We start from the raw sequence: 19333 nt of genomic DNA on the forward strand, positions 1-19333 counted from the left end.
TAGAATATAGGGAGCTTAAACATTCCTTTTTTCATTATAAAATTCCTATTTTCATTATATTTATAATTCTTTTTATTTTTATGATATAAATTATTTTTATTTTTAAAATTTATGCTATTTATTTAGTTATATAGATTGTTTTTTTAATTTGCAAGATAGAAAAGGGTACATGTTTATTTATAAAAGGTTTTGGGCATAGTTTTTCTATACAAAATATTTACAATTGTCCATTTTCAATTGTTCTTTTATACAATTAACAATAATAATTTTTGATAGATATGTACTTGTTTTTGTGGAAGTTAATTTTCATACATAATTATTTTTTGTATTGTTAAATTTTTATACATTTTTTATAGATTGTTTTTTTAATTTGTTAGGCAGACAGAGAATAGTACCGTTTAGTTTTAGAAAAGATTTTAGGTATAGTTTTTTTCTATACATATTATTTACAATTTCAAATTTATTTTCAATTGTTCTTTTATATACAATTAAGAATAATAAAAAATTTTTGGTGGGAAATGTTTGTGTGGGAGTTAATCTATAATTATTTTTTATGTTATTAAATTTTTATTTATTTTTTTGCTATGTTTTAATAAAACAACATGAAAGTCATTTGATGCTCTTGCTTAACATGTTGCAATATTTGTGCTTTATAAGTAAATTTGACATAAGCTTTAAGTGTGTGGAGATTAATACCAATCTGATTGTTTTAATGTAGACATAATAAAGATTTATTTTAAGATGGGTATTTATTGCTTTTCCACATTCATTAAAAAAAAAACTGATATTTTAATGAGTTTTTTTTAAATAGAGAAATAATTACATTTGGTTGAATTAAAAGATCTTTAGTTGATCTTTTGTTTACTTAAAACTTCAGCTGAAAAAATAGTTTTTAAGTAACTGATGTTTCAAATAAAAAGATTTTAAATTTTAGAGGGTAACAAGTAAACTCAAACACTTTATCTTCAAAAGGGTTGAAAAACTTTTAAAGATTATCACAGTGTTTGTAAGCAGCTTTTGTGTATTTCTCTGACCTTTCAATTTAAATAGTGATTGAGATGAAATTCAAATGCTATGTTGAAACTTGCTTAACAGACAGTTAAGCATAGATAAAATATATAAATAATAAATTTTCACAAAAGATTCTTCTGAAATGGTTTAGACAATCTTAAAAAATTGTAGATGATATGTTGTTTTATATAAGTATTTATGTTGTTTTAAAATGAAGTTTATTCAGAAATAAGCTGAAGATTATAGTCCTCTGCATTCTAATTCATTTTTTGTTACTGAGAAAAAACTCTTGCTATCATATTGTAGGTATGATGATTTTTCTTTGTGAATCAAATTTAAACATTGAAAAGAGTTTTTTACTAAATATTGTTATGATATTTAAGGTTACAATAGATAAGATAATAAGTTTAATAACAATAAAGCATAATTGTTCTGCTTGTATCTTTAGGCTATCAATATGGAAACAACGATTTCAAAGCGTTTGACATGCTACTTTCATACAGGTGTGCATAAAAAAGATAAGTCAAAAATGAAAAAATCAAGCTCTGATCAAATCTTGCAACGGAAGCGATCTTTAACTGATATTTATGTGTTAAATGGTAAGCTCAGTTAACAAATAGTAGGTTTATAATCAGAAGGTGATTCCACAGTTTCTTGGGTAAAAGTTTTATAAAATAAAAATTAGTTAAAGTTATGGTGTAAACAGTTTTTATCATGATTAAGAGATATTAGAAACATTAAAAATACATTTATTTATTTTTAGGGTTTGGGTTAGGGTTTCCTTTTTGATTAAATGATTTTTAATCATTCAATCAAAAAGGAAAAAAAACTGCAGAATGTTAATATTGCTTTTTCCTCTAATTAATTTTGTGCATAAATAATTTAAAATAATTTAATATAATTTATTTAAAAACATTTTGAAAAGCATGGAATATAGTTTATTGGCAACTTATTTCTAAAGTATTTTTTAAAAATTTTTAAGATAAATGTAACAAACAAAAAAAAAGTTTAATTTTTTTTTAAAAATTTTTTTGCAAATCTTTTATCTGAGCAGCAGTTTTTAATTTGATTTTTACTCTTTTTTTTTTTTTTTTCATGTATTTTATGTTTTGATATTTTTATCTTTTTTCTAATTGAAAATTATCTTTTAAAATCTTACATCTTGATTTTAATTGAGTAAAAAAATCCAAGGTGTAAGTCAATGTTAATCAGCATTTCAAACTGTAAAGTAAAATAGATTAATAAAAAAGACAAGAAAGATAAAACTCCACAATTTGTGAGCTAGTTGGGTGCAGTTTTATTTCTTTCACCTTTTTTTTTTTTTTTTTTGTTTTCCTAATTTTAATAAACAGCAAATTAGGATTCTCCAAATAATGTTGTTCCCAATTTTGTGTTGAGTTAATGATTTTTTGTTTGTTTTAAAATCGAAAAGAAAAAATACATTTCTCAAAGAACAAAACAAGAAAAACAACAAAAGGTTGATAAGTAAATGGGACTTAAATAAAGAACAGCCCACTGGTCATGAGTTACAAGTTGTAATTACTTATCAAATGTTTTGTTGTTTTTTAATGTTTTAAAAGTATAAGAAATGTAAAAAAAAAAATGTTATAGAAATCTTACTGGTATAAATATATCAAAATATTTCAATTTTTACTTAATCTTAAATATATTAATTTTCAAAAAAATCATTCTGATTTCAGGAAACAACTTGTTCATCCTTGATTATTGAGACAGTAATTTTAGGCAATTTCTTTAATGTTCTGTATTTCACTTGATTTGATGTTAGATTGTAAAATAGTAAATAAAAAACCAAGATATGAGTGTAATGATTACATTCTGTATGATTTTTGAGTTTTTTGAAATTTTGTTAAAGTTTTTAAAGTTTAGTAACTCCTTCCTTTAGTTTTTCAAATTCAAAAATTTTGTTGCCAGAAGTTTGGTTTATTTGAATACTAGATTTTTTTTTAATGTTTTTTTTGTTTAAAAAGAAAATTATTTAATTAATTTTTTTCTTTAGCTCAATCTAAATCAGCTTCAAATGGAATACATTTTTTTAAAGATAATAATGTTAGAAAGCTGGTTGAAGCAAAGAAACAAAATGAGGTTGGTATACCTGCACCATTCAATGATTTTGAACAGGTAAAAATCTTTTGTTATATTTTATCAAAAAATATCAGTTCCAAAATTTTGTAGTAAATTTTTATTTAATGAATTTGTGTTAAACATTTTCTCTGTGATTCAGTCTTGCTTTTACTTCTTGTCTTTCAAAAAAAATTTTCAAAGTCTTGAAAAATGTTGTTAATAAATCTATTGAAATGTTTGTGTATTGTCAAGGATGTATCAATATGTTGTCAAGTAATAATATATTGTCAATTATGTTAATTCATCAAGTTGATAATCAAACAATTCTTTGTGGCAAGTTGTTAAAAAGCTGTCATTAGCAAACATTCAAACATACAAAAGAGAAAAAAATGAACCCACAAACTTAAATGAATCTCAGCCCTTTTCAGTTGTTCAGGAAATAATATATTTTTAGTAAAACAGATTTTTATTTAAAAAAAATTAAATGTAAGAATTGTTCTTACAGTTTTCTTTAATTTTATAGACAACTGAAAATAACTTAAACAGCTGAAAAAGAATTTATTTTAAACTGTTAGTTAGCATTTTAGCTTAGTACCAATTAAAAAGATCTCTTTCACATTTTCCATTCTCCTTCTAAAATGAAAGTAAAAAAAAATTATTTATTTCTACTTCCGTTAAATATTCTATGTATGAACAAACTTAAAAAACAAACTTATGCATTATTTAAAATTCAGATGGCTTTCTATTAAATTTTATATCACTGACTTTTTGTTGACTCATAAAGTTCTGCTTGATTTACATTCTTAATTAGATTATTTTTTGAAATTTTTTTATTGTGGCTTTTTAATTGTTTTTCATGGTATTATTAATTAAGCATTTGCTTGCTGTTATTTTTATTTTTTTATTTTTTTATCTTTTATGTATATACATTTGTTTTAAAAGTAAATATGCTGAAATAACTTTTTATTATTTTTTATTTTTTTTTTATTCAGGAAAACTTCTTTGATGTAATTCTCCAACTGCAGGTTCAGTGTTTTTTTTTTGGCTTGTTTGTTTAAGTTATTTCTTGTGTCTTGATTCAACATAAGTTTTTACACAATAGGTATTTGTTTTTTGTTAAATAAAAGAATAAAAATTTGAGTATGAGAATGTGTTGAAACTTAGAAAATGTGTTGTCTTTTTTGTTGTTGTTGTTGTTAAACATATACACATGTTTTTTGAAGTATGATATAAATATATACACATGTTTTTTGAAGTGTGACTTGGGCTTTAAGAAACTTCTTACTGGATGTTAAATTATTTTTACTATTGGAAAAATAATAATAACTTCTATTACTAGAATAAATAATGTGGTGACAACCTTCAGTTATCTCATTTGGCCTTAGATTCTACTATCTTGTAAACTTTATCGTGTAAACATTTTTTAAATGGAAACCAGTGTTGTTTTTATTTGCATCTCAGTGACTTTTTAAAAGAAAACGTTTATTGCTTCTCTTACAGTAAAAAATGGGAAAGCAAAATTTTTATTTAATTAAAAATGAAGTAAGGTTTTTTGTTTTTTTTTTTTTTTTTATTTTTTTTTATTTTTTAAACTTTAAGAACAGCGTGTATGCAATATTAGAATAGCAATTAAAGTAAACCAGTTTAGCCAGTTATTCTTAATTAAGTTAATTGTTTGTTAAATTTTTTAAAAAAAGTTGTTTTTAATTCTTTAACTTTTTATATAATTGATAATAATTTTATGAAGTACTTTTTGTTGCAAAGAGTTATATTTAATAAAGAGATATTTTTAAAAATTCCTACATGATAATACTTAAGAATTTAAGCATTTTTATTATAATAAACACTATCTTTAACTACGTAAAGGATATTGCAAAAACAAGACTTTTTATGTCTAGGGAAGCAGGCTTGAAGACCAAAGAACTGCAATGCCACCTTTGCTTTTAAAAGTATGTTGTTGGTGTTTTTATGTCCATTACTATTTTTTTAAATGATTTTTAAGTGAGTTAAAAGATTTGTGCTGTTATTTTATATGTGTATATAAAATAATGGTGCTCTTTACTATATAAAAAGTTTGTGTTAATTATCTGTGCGGCAACATCTATTTTATTAACAAATTTGGTTCATATTGTGTACATATTGTACATATTGTTTTAAGTCAGTTTATCTTTTTATAACATCTAATCTCAATGACAAATAATCAAAATAACAAATAATCTCAAATAATCATCTTCCTCTCCTTTTAATTGTTTTTTGTGAAACTGATTTTTTTTCTTTTTTAACCTTTACTTGAAGTTTGCTTTAAAAATATTTTTAAGAGGTAAAGTATATTTTTTTAGCATTTTTAAATTACAGATATTTTTGTGTTGTAAGTTTATTTTTAAATTGATTTTCCTGTGTAAGAAAAGCATGCTTTGAAATCAAGCTAAAAGTAGAAGAAATAAAAAACTATGATGAAACCTAAAACTATGATAGCTAGTTTTATGACTTCCTAGTATTGGCAATTTTTTTCATTTTTAACAGTGGTGTTGTTTTAGTTTCAATTTTAAATTTGCTGTTAATGTATTTTGATGAGAACATTTTTTAAAAAAGTCAGTATTAATGAAAATGAGTCTTCAAGGTGGTTTTTGTAGGTCATTTTGGAAAAATTTATCTTTAAGAAAAATAAATAAGTGTCCTACCAACTTAGTAGAAACCATTAGTGTTAAAACTAATGTGGTAACAAATCAGAATTTGATAACAGAGCAAGTAAGTTTTATTCTTATAAACTATTATATCTATTGACAATTTTTTTTTTGTATTTAATTTTAAAAAATTGAACTTCTGGTAGAAGATTTTCCTCATAAAGACAATATTCAAAAATTATAAAGTTTAGGAAAACAATTTAAAATTTATTAATTGGTGCATCATGTTAACAACAAGTAAATGAGATTGTAAAAAAAAAAAAAAAAACAAGTTAAAAGTTTTTTAAACAATAAACATAAAATCTTAAACTCACAGCAAATCTCATACTGTTGCATATGACAGAAATTTGAAAAAGTTATTGAAAACTTGTTGAAAAGAAATTTAATAGTAGTATTCTTACACTTCTGTTCATGTTACAGTTAATGTGCATTATCAATTAATAGTGTAATCCCCTAATATAATTTAATATATCCCCTGAAAATTTCAGTTAGGTATAAATTGTAAACTGAATAAATCATTAATAGATGTTTGATTGTTTATTAATGCAAACTTATGTACGTATGTATGTATGTATGTATGTATGTATGTATGTATGTATGTATGTATGTATGTATGTATGTATGTATGTATGTATGTATGTATGTATGTATTCATGTATGTATATATACATTAAAATAGTTTTATTATATGGATGTATTGTAGTTATGTATACATATTTATATTTGTGTATATATGTGTGTGTTCATGTGTTTGTATATATTTTTTTACATGTTTTTTAATCTTAGTATTCAGTGTCATTTTTAAATAATTGTTTCTTAATTCACTTAAATTGTCATGCTTTACAGACAGGAATTAATTACTTATACTGCTGACATACAATACTAATACAATAATCTTTCTAATACTTTTCTACTTTGTTATAATAAATGTAGTAGCTGATGTCACAATATTTTATTGTAGTTTTTGTGTTCATCTCATTGTGTTTTTTTTGTGTTGATAATTTATAGCCTATATCTTTTTTTTATTAAATTTTTCTTTGTGTTTGTCGTTTTGTGTTAGAAGAGATTTTATTTTTTCTATTTAAAAATAGAATTTACTTTAAAGTATATTTTATTTAAAGAGAAACATTTTTTAACCATTCAAGTTTTATTTGATTGGTTAAAAAACAAGTTTTTCAGATTTTGGTTTGGTTAAAAATATATTTCTTAGATTTCAGTTTTTTTTTAAAAAATGTTCAATTTACTTCTTTTGTTTTAAATTTTCATTTTGTTTTGTTCTATGGATTTAGCACCAGAAGTTAAAGATGGACATCAGGTCACCAACTGTCAGCCCTGAAGAGGATGATCCTGTGAAACAGGTTTTCTTTAATATTGTCATATTTAACAGTAGTTTGCATTTATTCTAAATAAATTTTTGATTAAATATACGACTATTAAAATTAAAATAAATATTTATTAAAAAGGTTGTTTAAAAAGAATAGCGAAAAATCTGTTTGTTTGTTTGTTTTTTTTTTCATCATTTTTTAGAATCTAAATGTTTAAAATCTTTTTAGGCTCTTGAGAGAGGTCCACCTTATCCAATGGTTTTGCTACCAGCAAATGGAGAATATTGGATGGAAGGTGATTACCATGTTTTATCAAGAGATGCAAACAGATGTCCTATATTTCCTACTTTTGATATGAGTAAATGCATCCTCACTGAAAATAATACTGTCTACGATTACAGGAAAAGTTTTGCTGGAAAGGTGTTGGATAGTTTAAAAACTTTTTTTTCAATCAAATTTTTTTTTTAAACTTTAATTGGAAGTTAGTAAGTTAATAAAGTAGGTAGCGTATATTAAACTGAAATTGAATGTAAACAAATACATAACTCAAGAATTATATATTAGAGGATCTTTTGATTTTTCTATTAAATATTCTTGTTAGCTTGAAATCTTTAAACGTTTTCTTTTTCATTTTTTTTTTTCTTTCCAGGAACATATCAATTTTGCTGGAATCGATGGAAAGTATGGAGAAATACTGCTATCAATTATCTTCAATAAAGCCTCAAAGCCAGAAGAAGAAGATCATTATGGTGTTATATTGCGATTAAAAGATAAAAGTATTTGTGAAATTGTTAAAACTAGCATGTTTGACAATGACTCACCTGGCCCCAGAGATTTCATAAAGGTAATTTTTGTTGATAATTTTTTCCTATGACTCTATAGGTTTTTTGGCTTTATATGTAACCTAAAAAGAAGCTAAAGCCACTTAAAATCTTTTTTTTTTTTTCTTCTTAAAAACTATTTTAAAAATTTTATCTTATATTTATCTTATCTTTTATCTTATATTGAAATACAACATGTTACACTTTTTACATAGTAAAGACTTATCATATTTTTTTTTGTAAAAGCAAGAACTTTTAAATGTTGAACCCAATTGCAAACTATGATTTCGTAAATGCTGTTAAAACAAATTAGTAAGCACCGGGCTCTAGTTTTTCGATTTTTTTACGATTAACAACGATCAAAATAAAACTTTTTGTATAAGTTATTTAAAATAAATCTAACTTTTTGAAGTTTATTAAAAAATAACTCATTATTCGTTTTAAAACAGCCTTTTGATGTGACATGTTTACATTCATAAGTAAAATTGTTAGTTAAAATTTGTTTTAATCGAATTAAATCGGTTTTAATCGAATAGCGACTCTGCGCTATGTCTTGAAACAAAACAACATAAGCTTTGCGAGGTATCGCAATTTTTTTCTGAAATCCTGTAAATTGTATGTCTAAACATTAAAATTATTTTAAACTAAAGTTATTTTAAACAACTTACACAGAAATTTTTTTTATTTTAATCGTTAATAATCGTAAAAATCGAAAAATTAAAGTCCAGTGCTTACAAATTAGTGTGTAATTTTTCATAGGGGTTTTCTTTGCCACAAATAGATCTTATTTGTCTGTTTTTAGCTATTATTAGATGATGATGTTGATGTTGATCGTTTTCATCCCATTGCATTCCCTCGGGCTAGTGAAGATATTATGAAGTTTGACGAACACTCAGTTAACAACTGCTACAAAATAGGCGTTATATACCAAAAGTTTGGTCAAGTGAGTTTTTAAAAATTACTTTGCTAGAATTTTAAAAGACTTTTTAGGTGCTTTTTAAAAGACTTTCTATGAGTTGATCTATTTTGATATAAATACACAAATCAAAGCAAAGTATTTTAAACTCAAAACAAATTTTCAAATGCTTTCAATATTGAATTCAATATAATAAAAAGATAAAAAATTCTTCTCTAAGTGATTTTCGTTTTAATCGTTTAAAAAGAATACTGTCTCTTTTAATAATTTAATAATTTTTTTTTTTTTTTTTTTTTTTTAAAGGTCAATGAAAATGAGTATCTACAAAATCAGGATGACAGCAACGCCTTTCGGGAGTTCCTAGATATGATGGGCTCTCGTATAGAACTCAAGGATTTTTCTAAGTATCGCGGCGGCTTAGACATAAAAGATGGTTTCACTGGTAATCATTCTTACTTTACTGAATATAAAGACAAGTGAGTATAAATCATTGTTGTAAAAATACCCACACTTATTGTATAAGTTCTCTATTTAGATCGAAATTAATGGCTTTGAGTTTATTTTAACTTTAGAGAAATTATGTTCCACGTTTCCACTCTGCTACCATATTGCTCGAAAGACACGCAAAACATTGGTCGTAAGCGTCACATTGGTAACGATGTTGTTTCGATTATATTTCAAGATAAGAATACGCCGTTTAATCCATCGTCAATAAGATCACATTTTCTTCATGTATTTGTCGTCGTGCAGGTTGAAGAAGCAAATACTTCGCTTACCCACTATAAAGTATCAGTTGTAGCAAAAGGAGGAGTTCCAAAGTTTTCTCCACCGCTACCTAATCCTTCTGTATTTCGAAAAGGTCCAGAGTTTCGTGAGTTCTTGCTTACGAAAATAATTAATGCCGAGATGGCTGCTTTCAAAAGCGAAAGCTTTTTAAAGCTTTCAGTAAGTGTTCTCTTATTTATTATTATTATTATTATTATTTTTTTTTTTTAAAAAAAAACCAGTTGCTCATTTTTTGCTATGAAATTAAAGTTGTAAAGTTTTGTAAGATTTTAGTCGTATTTAGACTTATTTGTCAAATCTTACTGTATTTTTAGCAACGGACGAGAACGATGCTTTTTCAAAGACTTGTTACCGATATTATTGCGAAGAACGAGAAGCTTTTGCTGGACGACTTTGCGACGTCATCTGTTAGTTATGCTCCTTTAAAAAACTCTGGCTTACTGTCTTCTTTTCGATCAGCAATTCGTAATAATTCGCGAAATGGTAGTGTTTCGTCGTCGTCTTCCGGTTCTCTTTCTTCTACAAAATTGTCTGGTGTATCTTTATCTTTAAATGATCTTAGTTTTATTAAATGTAGCGACAAAAAGGATGCTACGGTAAGTTGTTAGACCTCGTATTTTTTTATTTTTTATTTTTTATTGCAAAGTACCGTGGTGTGACCTAACAAAGTCCTATGCTTTAAGAAAATCCTAATTTAAGAAATGATAAATTTCGTATACATAAAGTAAACATTAAGAGAAAAAAATTCAGTTATTTTGACTAACTAGATATCTAGTTAAAATGACTAAGTTATTTTCCCCAAACGTTTATTTTGTATATACGAAATTTGTCATTTCTTAAAGTATTAGATTTTGTTTGGTCACACCACAGTAATTACTTAAAAAGTCTTCAGCAGTTATACAAAGTTTTGAAAACTGTCAAGAAAGTTTTATAATTTTTATAGGTTAAAAAAACGCCATCAAAAGATAAAAAAAAAGTTAAAAAGGATAAAAGGTAAGTGGTATTTTTCTTGACTATTTTCATTTAATTACCTCGTTTGACTTTTTTTTCTTGTTACTCAAATAGTGTCTTAAGCAGTCTTAGTCAATCTCTTACGAGTCCAGTGATTTCGAATCAAGTTGCTGGCGAAAAAATGAACTTTTACGCTCCAGTATTGCAAACCAACGAAGACCGTAGCCAAGATCAACGAACCAAATCTCCGTCTCGTTTTTATTCAAACAATTTGTTTAATTCGATTGACTTAAATAATTCTTTGACGGTACCGAGCATTCCTTCACCTCGTTTATTTCAAATGATCGATCGTCCTCCTCCAGTAGTATGTGTTATTTTTTGATATCCGTTTTGTGTATGACAGCTACACATTCTCCATTTATTTATGTACTTCCTTTTCTTTTTTAGGGTTCAAATTCTTCTGTTGAAGTTACAACTCATCCGTTTCAAGAATTAGTTGATGACAGCGGGCTTAGTAAGACAAGTGATGGCATCGTTTTTTTATTTTGAAAAAATATTTGACTTTGTTATTTGCTTATCATTTGTTACCATTCGTAAATCTATTGATGTTACATCCACGCGATGACATCAAAATATTTACTAGGTCAAAGTTATATATATATATATATATAAATTTATATAAATACTTATATATAAACTTGCTTTTTAGTACCCCCTCTGGCAGAAACTGAGAAATTAAAAGGAGAAATTAAAAAGCTGAAAGCTGAAAATCATGAACTATTAAGGCAAAATTACGTAAGTCTCGTTAATTGTTTCCTTGAATTTATTCCAATCAAAATATTGTCTCGTTTTACTTGTATTCGTAGGCGGAAGAGACAAAGAAACTTTACGAACGGAAGTATTCTGCAAATGGTGACGTCATATCTTCACAACCCCAACCTAGAAGGTTTTCGCAAAGAAGTCCTTCGATTCCCGAATATGTTTAGCAAATTTTTTTCTTTTGTATTTCAAGCAAGCGTTATTTTTTTGCACTAATCCGCGCTTTTATAGTTAAAGGATAAATACTTTTTATACGGACTTTTATATGTATAAAGTACAGGATTTGGTTTGTCTCAATATTTTTATAAGATGTATAGAGAGTTTCCAGCTTTATGAGTCTTCACTCTAAAAGTTTTTCCCTCTTTATTCAAACTAATATCTCCGTCAACAAAAAGAAATTTATGGAGGGGTTGATTATGAAGATTCGTAGATTTTTTATTTCTAAATAATTTATTTTTGAAATTTAAAGTTTTCCTTGACATTTTCTACGCGTTTCAATTGTAAAATACTTTTATCGAGTAATGTAAAAATATTTTTAATATATATGTGTGTGTTATACGACACTAGACAGCCACATAAATAAAATTTCTTGAATTTAATTTTAACAGAAACAAGAATACAACAATGTACCAACGGGGCTGTTTAGCCTAAAAAGTAGGTCTTTTATAAAAGAAAACACAAATACATAAATATTCGCTCGAAACGTTTATTCTTCTAAGTAATTTTAATAACTGTTATATTGAGGTTAAACTAAATGATGTATTAGGAGGGACACGGATTAAAACTTCTTTGTATTATGTGTCATTTATCAAAGTGTTTTCATTAATCATGATTCTGAGCGGCTGCTCAGATATGATTAATGAAAACACTTTGATAAGTGACACACAGATAATACAAATATGGTACCCTTATTGCGCAAATCATATCTCAATTTTTAGCTGCGATTTTTAGTCTTTTACTAAACAAATAAGACACTGCTGGACAACTTAAGTAGTTTGAAAGCTTCTGGAAGTAAACCAATCTCTATTACAGGTTTTGTATAGGTGCTTTTTTGCTGTTTTGTATAGGTGCGTTTCTTCTGGTTTTTCAGCTCCATGTAGCGTGGCTGTATGTGAATGAGATTCTTGCAGCATTAACGCCTGATAATTCTTTTCCTTTTAGAATATCGTTTTAATGAGAAAAACAATTCAATGCAGAAAATATTTAACTAGCGATACGGTGGATGATTATGCGGAGTAATGCATTAACCCTATTTTTAATTAATCCATGACTTGTGAAAAACCCATGTGATTGAACCATCAATCTACATGTCAATAGCTCTTATAAAGATAGTAGTATCGGAAATGGTAATCGAACTTTTTCTGCAACTTTCAAGGATTTTCAGTTTGTGATTTGACTTCTTTGACATGTTAATTTTCGAAATTTTAGATTTTAAACGCTTTTAAATTTAAAGAGGAATGACATCAATTGATCGTTACATAACGATGGATTATTTAATTGGCTTGGTTGCATAACAGCAATTTATGTAGATAATAAATCTATATCAACTTTGTAATTTAATTGTAGAGAAAGTGATACCGCTTTTTGGAACGATTCTGCTTTTGTTGGATTTCCTCGTGCACTGTTTTTACTATAACTTTGCTTTAGTTAATGAAACTTAGCAGACTTGAAAGCTTGGAAAAAAATTCTAAGATTAAACGCAAAAAATTTAAAAGAATAATTTTAATTCTTTATTAGAAAAAGTATAAGGTTTTGTCTAAACATTGTTAAAATAAACTTGAGGGTGAAGTACCTCTAATTAACAAAAAGTCTGACAGTGAAAGTGAATTTAAAACAAAACCAAGTGTCTAAACACAATTCAAAATCAAAATTTTCTAAAATAGTACTTCCTTGCCATGGTAACTAAGAAAACATTACATAAATAACCAAAAAGTAGTACATGGCCCCCGGCTAACTTAAACAAATAACGACTATTATCATTTAAACTCCTTACATCGCATTCCTTTTAACAAACAATTTCAACTTTAATCTGAAAAATATTACTAAAAACATTTGCAGGTGGCAAAAGTATTATGGTTTAATGAATTTTGGTCAAAAATAAATAAAAACAGACGTAGAAGGTGTTCTGTTAAGTATTTTTCAAAAGTGAAGGTTCAAATACCATACTATATTTCACACATATTGGTTAAAAATAAAAAAAAAAAAAACTTAAAAAGAAAACTCAATAAAATCTATTTCGTCTATTGACAAGTAAAGCTCATTAAGTGACACTGCAGCTAATTGCGCTTAATGAGTTTTACTTGTCAACCGACGATTTGTTCCCAATAAAAAATAGGAATTCGAATAAAAAAAGAAAAAAAGAATTTTGGTAGCCATATTTTTTTCTAGTGAAAAAGAATCTTTAAATGGTATTTCGGTTTTATAACGGAATCAATTCATACAAGAAATTTTTCTAAAACTAATTGATATTATTAAATTGATCACGACTTATGTGTCAATTCCCTAACCATCACTGTAGGTTAACAATAACCCGATGAATCTATTAGTCTTAATTTATTAAAGATGTTCTTTTATTACACTGCTCAATAGAAAAGCCTTGAAATTAATTTCTTTAACTCCGTTCATTTTGATGATTACAGTCAGACTAATTACAAATCTGTAGTTAGTCTGATTGTATCACGTCAGATTCCTGAAATATTGTCTAATAACGTTTTGCTGAATTTTTTACATTCAGGAATAAGGTGGACGGAAAACTGTTAGAACACAAATCACCTTTCATAATTATTTTGTGAAGAAACTATTGTTGTTTAAGCTGTATATATATATATATATATATATATATATATATATATATATATATATATATATATATATATATATATATATATATATATATATATATACATACATATAAAAGTAGTATATCTACTATTTGTATATATGCGTTGCTTAACAATAATAATCCTTTATAAATATATTTTATTCAATTTAATATAAAACTATTCATTAAAAGTGTCATAAAGAGGATTTCCGATTGTCAACTTGGTCTGGAATCTCACAATACAACATCTAGCAGTAGTTTACCAACATTTACAAAGTTGTTTAACAAGTTCAAGCGCCCTTGGGCTAAATTTTTTGGCATTCTAATCCAATTACCCTTTGACCTTGAATTTCTGTAAAGGTTCCGGTCACGACATCTAATGCCTGTATTACTTAAAAAACTCTCTTTAATACATCTTCAGTTAAAATTTCTGACGTCACTGCGTTTCTAGTGTCAAATTACGAGACACTTGAAAAATCTCTTCAAAATGTTCTTGATTTCGTTTACTTGTTACGTTTATTTTATTGCTGATAAAATGAATAGGTAAAGTTGTTTTATTCAAGAAAGCGCATAAAACCAAATATTCTACATAAATCTAAAATAATCTAAGGCATGCTATCGGAAAAATCTGCCCACCTTTTGCGGTGTGGTGAAGCTAGTTAACGGTCGTTTTTTGAAATTATTTTTTTGTGTGTGGTAGTGTTTGTATAATAGAACATTTTGGCAGAAAAAAATAATTAAAAATATTATTTAGTTTCAAAATGTCAACAGAGCAAACTAAACAAAGATTTTTGATTGTGGACAAACACTTAAAAAATCCAATTTTATCGAATAGAAAGTTGGCGAAATCATTAAAAATATTAAGAAGAACTGTAGATACTCTTCTTAAATGGTTTACAGAACAGAAAAAATTCATAGAAAACAAGGAAGTGGTCGAAAAAAACGCACAGCAAATTCTAGAGCTCTCGAACGGTTGGAGACTTCATTGGAAGAACATCCTGATTGGTCTGATAGATATCGAGCGAAAAAACTGAAGGTTTCCAATTTTTTTGTACATAAATGGCGACAGAGACTTGGATATCAAAGTTTTAAAGTAGTTAAAATGCGAAAATCGAAACGATAAACAAAATTCAACCGAAAAGAGTCAAGCTCGAAAGTTGTATGACAACTTGTTAACAAAACATAATGGATGCATTTTGATGGATGACGAAACTTATGTTAAAATGGATTTTAAACAAATTCCTGGGCAGTGCTAGTTGCTTCTAAAATAAGAGGAAATGTGAGTGATGAATACAAGTATGTAATCACTGATAAATATTCGAAAAAATTGATGATTTAGCAGGCACTTTGCTCTTGCGGCAAAAAATCGCCAATTCATGTTTGTTTGGGCACAATGAAATCTTCGGAATACGTGAAATGTTGTCTTTCTCGTATAAAACGACTGATTAAAGCTCATAGAAGTACTTCAGTATTGTTTTGGCCTGATTTAGCCACAATACATTACTCAAAAGATGCTCAAAAGTTTTACGATGATAATGGAGTGATGTTGGTTCCGAAAAAGATGAATCCTCCAAACTGCCCCGAATTACGTACTATTGAAAAATATTGGGCCATCATAAAAAAGAAATTGAAATTAAGTGGAAAAACAGTAAAATCAGTTACAGATTTGAAGAAAAAATGGGATTACGCTGCTAAAACTTACAAAAATAACTCTGTCCGGAAACTTATGGGAGGCATCAAAAAGAAAGTCAGAATTTTCTATAAAACTTAGTTTTTTTTTGTTTTTTCCCTATTAATATGTAAATCTTTACAGTCTTAATTTTTCAGAAATATATTGATTTAAATACATTTAAGCTTTCTTACATCCTTTTTTGATCAAGAAAGGTGGGCAGATTTTTCCGATAGCATGCCTTACATCACCTTCTGTAGATAAAATCGTTAAACAACTTAACTTATACTAATAACGATCAAAGATAATTTTTATTCTTTTTGATGTTTAAAATGCTCTTTTTTCACAACAATTCGTACACGCAATAATTTAGAAATATTCTTAAAGCTGTAATTATATATAAGGGAAAGTGCTTTCAATATGTAACATAATTATATTTTTAAAAAAATGCCTGGTTTTAAATCAATTTTTTATTCGATTGATTACGAAGTTGCATTTTTTTTTTCTAACTATAATTTCGTCACAATTTTCTTAATTTGAGGCTACCCTCTCAAATGCAGATTTCCTTTTCTTAATCTCTGCTAGAAGTATATCAATATTATAAAAAGTATTAACAAGCAAATATGTAACTTTGTACATCTACTGACACACTTTCATTTGTACATCTACTGATACACTTTCAAATTTATTGTTCCTCTTAAAGATTCTTTTAGTTTTTGATAATGAACTTCCAAAATAATTTCTATCCTTCTTTTATGTGATAATTAAATGTTTCTAAATTCTGGCGATCACAAATTTTTCTAAAGAGTTATATGATTGACCTCTAAAATCTTGAAGATTAATGTCTAAATTTGTACACACTTTCATTACACCTTTTTCCACCTCTTCAGCTTTTGGGCCCGATGATTTATATTTATGGCCCGGATTTTTCACAAAACTTGTGAATACCTCTATAGTTAAATTTAAATTTACATTTTTTACGGATAACATTTGAAGATCGCTATTTCGTGAAATTTTCAGCTACGACTTTATGTTATGATATATAAAATAAAATCATAAAAATATTTGTATACTTTTCATAACATTTTTAAGAAAACAGATTTAAAATTTTTTAGTTCTCAAGCGTCCTAAGATCTCCGGGCACTCCTAGGCTATAGTCCATTTAGCCCAGAGAATAAGGCGGCCCTGAACAAACATTTGCTTAAATAGAGACCTGAGAATTTACAAAAAGATTTCTTTCGTAAAAACTTAATAGGATTCATTCGAAGTTTTGTAAAATTTTAGGATACGAAGCTCGTGTAATAATACTTGATAACTACTTCGGACTTTTCGAAGTAGACCAAAAAGTTAACATTATACTAAATCCAGCCGAAATCACAAAATAAATTCGGCTTCGGACGTTTTGATAAAAATTTCTTAATAAATTTTATTTTCTTAAATTAAATTTTTTAAAGTTTCAAATTTTCAAAAAAATTATCAAATTTTCTTGCATCTTATTATAAACATTTTTAAAAAGTTGTGAGACTTTACTGGAAGCATTATTTTTTCAAGTATGTTAATGTAAATGTGAACTGTCATAATGTCTGTAATTAGGTGAACAGGACCAAAAGATGAAACATAACACCATTAAGCTTCCACCACCAAGTTTGGTTTTCTTAGTATGACAAGGATCAAATTCTTTGTTTGGTGGTCTGCTTATTTAGAGCTTACCATCTACATAAAGATCAGAAATGAATTACCAGGCGAATTAATAGAAAAAAGTGAAGTATTATTAAAAAAAATTTTCCTAAAGTTCATGAAACATCTTTCTTTAATCAATAATTTAGTGGAATCATTTTAGTTTAATTTGCATCATTTCATCATTTCTTTTAGCAAAGGTTTTATTATCTAAAAAGCTCTTGAAAACTTAAAAAAGTGAAAAGTGCTACATCTAAGGAACATGTGTATAAAGATCACCATAGCATACCACCGTATTAGCTAGAGAATCCTCTTTGAATAATGAGACCATGCAAATGTTATTGGCATAATGCACAGACTTTTCTCTCTTTCTCCCTCTCTCTGATGATGAAAGCATCTAAAATTTGTTTGAGATTTTGTTTCTTTCAATTAGTTCAAAATTATACAGTTATATTTGTGTGAAGGAATTTTGTATGAGGATTAATACAAACATGATTTAAAAAACCAGTAAGCCATGGTAATTAATATGAGATTTCATTTGTCATTTTACAACAAAATGTTTGGTTTTTATTTTAATGTATTTTTTATGAAAGGCTAACACATAGGTGCAAAAAATGTATAAATAGTTGTTAAATTCAGTTTATTCTTCGTTTGAAAATTTTCTTACCTCTGCGATCTGATCCAAACGTATAAAATTTAGATTCATTTCTCCACTAAACAGTGCCGTATTTCTTGTTTGACCATGCAGAATATTTACGGAAAAATGCTTTTCTGACTTTACCATCCCCTTTTTCAATATAAAGGTACATTCTGGGTGTTCTTGACAGTAAATTAGCTTCTACTAAACATCCTTTATTTGTATGTGACATTGGAGATATTTTAACTTCACGATTAATCAATTTATATTCTCGATAATTCGTTTTTTTTATTTTTTAAAATACAATTAGTTTTAACAATTGCTTTTGTGCCTTAAAAGTGTTCTGAACAATTCCAATGGAGAGCTCTATTGGTTTTTAAATCTCTCGATAAGACAGTTTTTTTAGAGAAAAGCACATTGTCTCGGTTGAATTACGCTCGCGTTCAGCTGAGGTACTATGTGTTTTTCTACCCAAAATATTCTAAGTTAGAACCATTGTGTATTCCCTGTTATCATAATTAGAGAGTTTGGATTTAATTGAATTTCTATCGGGGAGCATTTATCTTTTTGCGAACTTTAAAACCCGTTTTTCTTTTAACTAAATAAAAATAAATAATCATCTGAACATACACTTGTCAAATTTACCATTTTTAAAAGTGTACAGGATGTTACTTAAATTAGAGTGCATCAAATGTTTGAAATAGAAACAACAATTAAAAGTTAATAAAAATTAAGAATGTTACTGTGGCCTATTTATTGTTTCCATATTTGGGGAAAAAAAATCTTTCTGCAGATCAAAACTACATTCCTGATGTAGACCAGTGAAATTACCTTCTTTCAGCTTGACTGAACTAACCTTTGGAAACACGGAAACCAGGTATTAAAAGCCTTTTGAATTGGCTTTAGATTTTTAATCAAACCGACCTTGATTGTGAGGGTGGAAGTAAAATATCAGCTGTATTCACTAATGCTGATTTCCTGCATTCATTAAAATGTAAACCTATTTAGTTTGATGAAGAAACTTTATGAATTGTCATTACAAATATGTTAATTTACTGTTATTTTAATGTTTTTGTGTGTGCATTATTCCTGATGTAAAAAACAATATTCAAATAGTATTTACCTGCATAAGCC

General features: G+C 26.7%; 1 protein-coding gene across 8 annotated transcripts; it reads left to right on the top strand.

Annotated features, from left to right (window-relative positions):
- Positions 1–380: 380 nt before the first annotated feature.
- LOC145185137 (rap1 GTPase-activating protein 1-like) lies at positions 381–12098 on the top strand. Of its 8 annotated transcripts, none has more exons than XM_090096786.1 (17): positions 381–420; positions 1460–1610; positions 3029–3150; positions 4086–4118; positions 4992–5042; positions 7067–7135; positions 7331–7522; positions 7752–7946; positions 8726–8866; positions 9143–9315; positions 9412–9784; positions 9940–10221; positions 10569–10618; positions 10691–10940; positions 11024–11090; positions 11286–11371; positions 11443–12098. In XM_090096786.1, the coding sequence occupies exons 2-17, from the start codon at positions 1469–1471 to the stop codon at positions 11560–11562; spliced, it is 2346 nt and encodes a 781-aa protein (XP_089952912.1). In that variant the 5' UTR covers positions 381–420; positions 1460–1468; the 3' UTR covers positions 11563–12098. The 8 variants fall into 8 exon arrangements, with proteins under 8 accessions (XP_089952912.1, XP_089952911.1, XP_089952913.1 ...); XM_090096785.1 differs by lacking the exon at positions 381–420 and adding an exon at positions 773–1317; XM_090096787.1 differs by lacking the exon at positions 381–420 and adding an exon at positions 773–1317 and having other exon boundaries at positions 10700–10940.
- The last annotated feature ends 7235 nt before the right edge of the window (positions 12099–19333 follow it).

Source organism: Hydra viridissima, unplaced genomic scaffold, assembly GCF_058129835.1.
Source record: "Hydra viridissima isolate aposymbiotic clone 2 unplaced genomic scaffold, HvirCarnegie_v1 scaffold_9, whole genome shotgun sequence".
Classification (NCBI taxonomy): domain Eukaryota; kingdom Metazoa; phylum Cnidaria; class Hydrozoa; order Anthoathecata; family Hydridae; genus Hydra; species Hydra viridissima.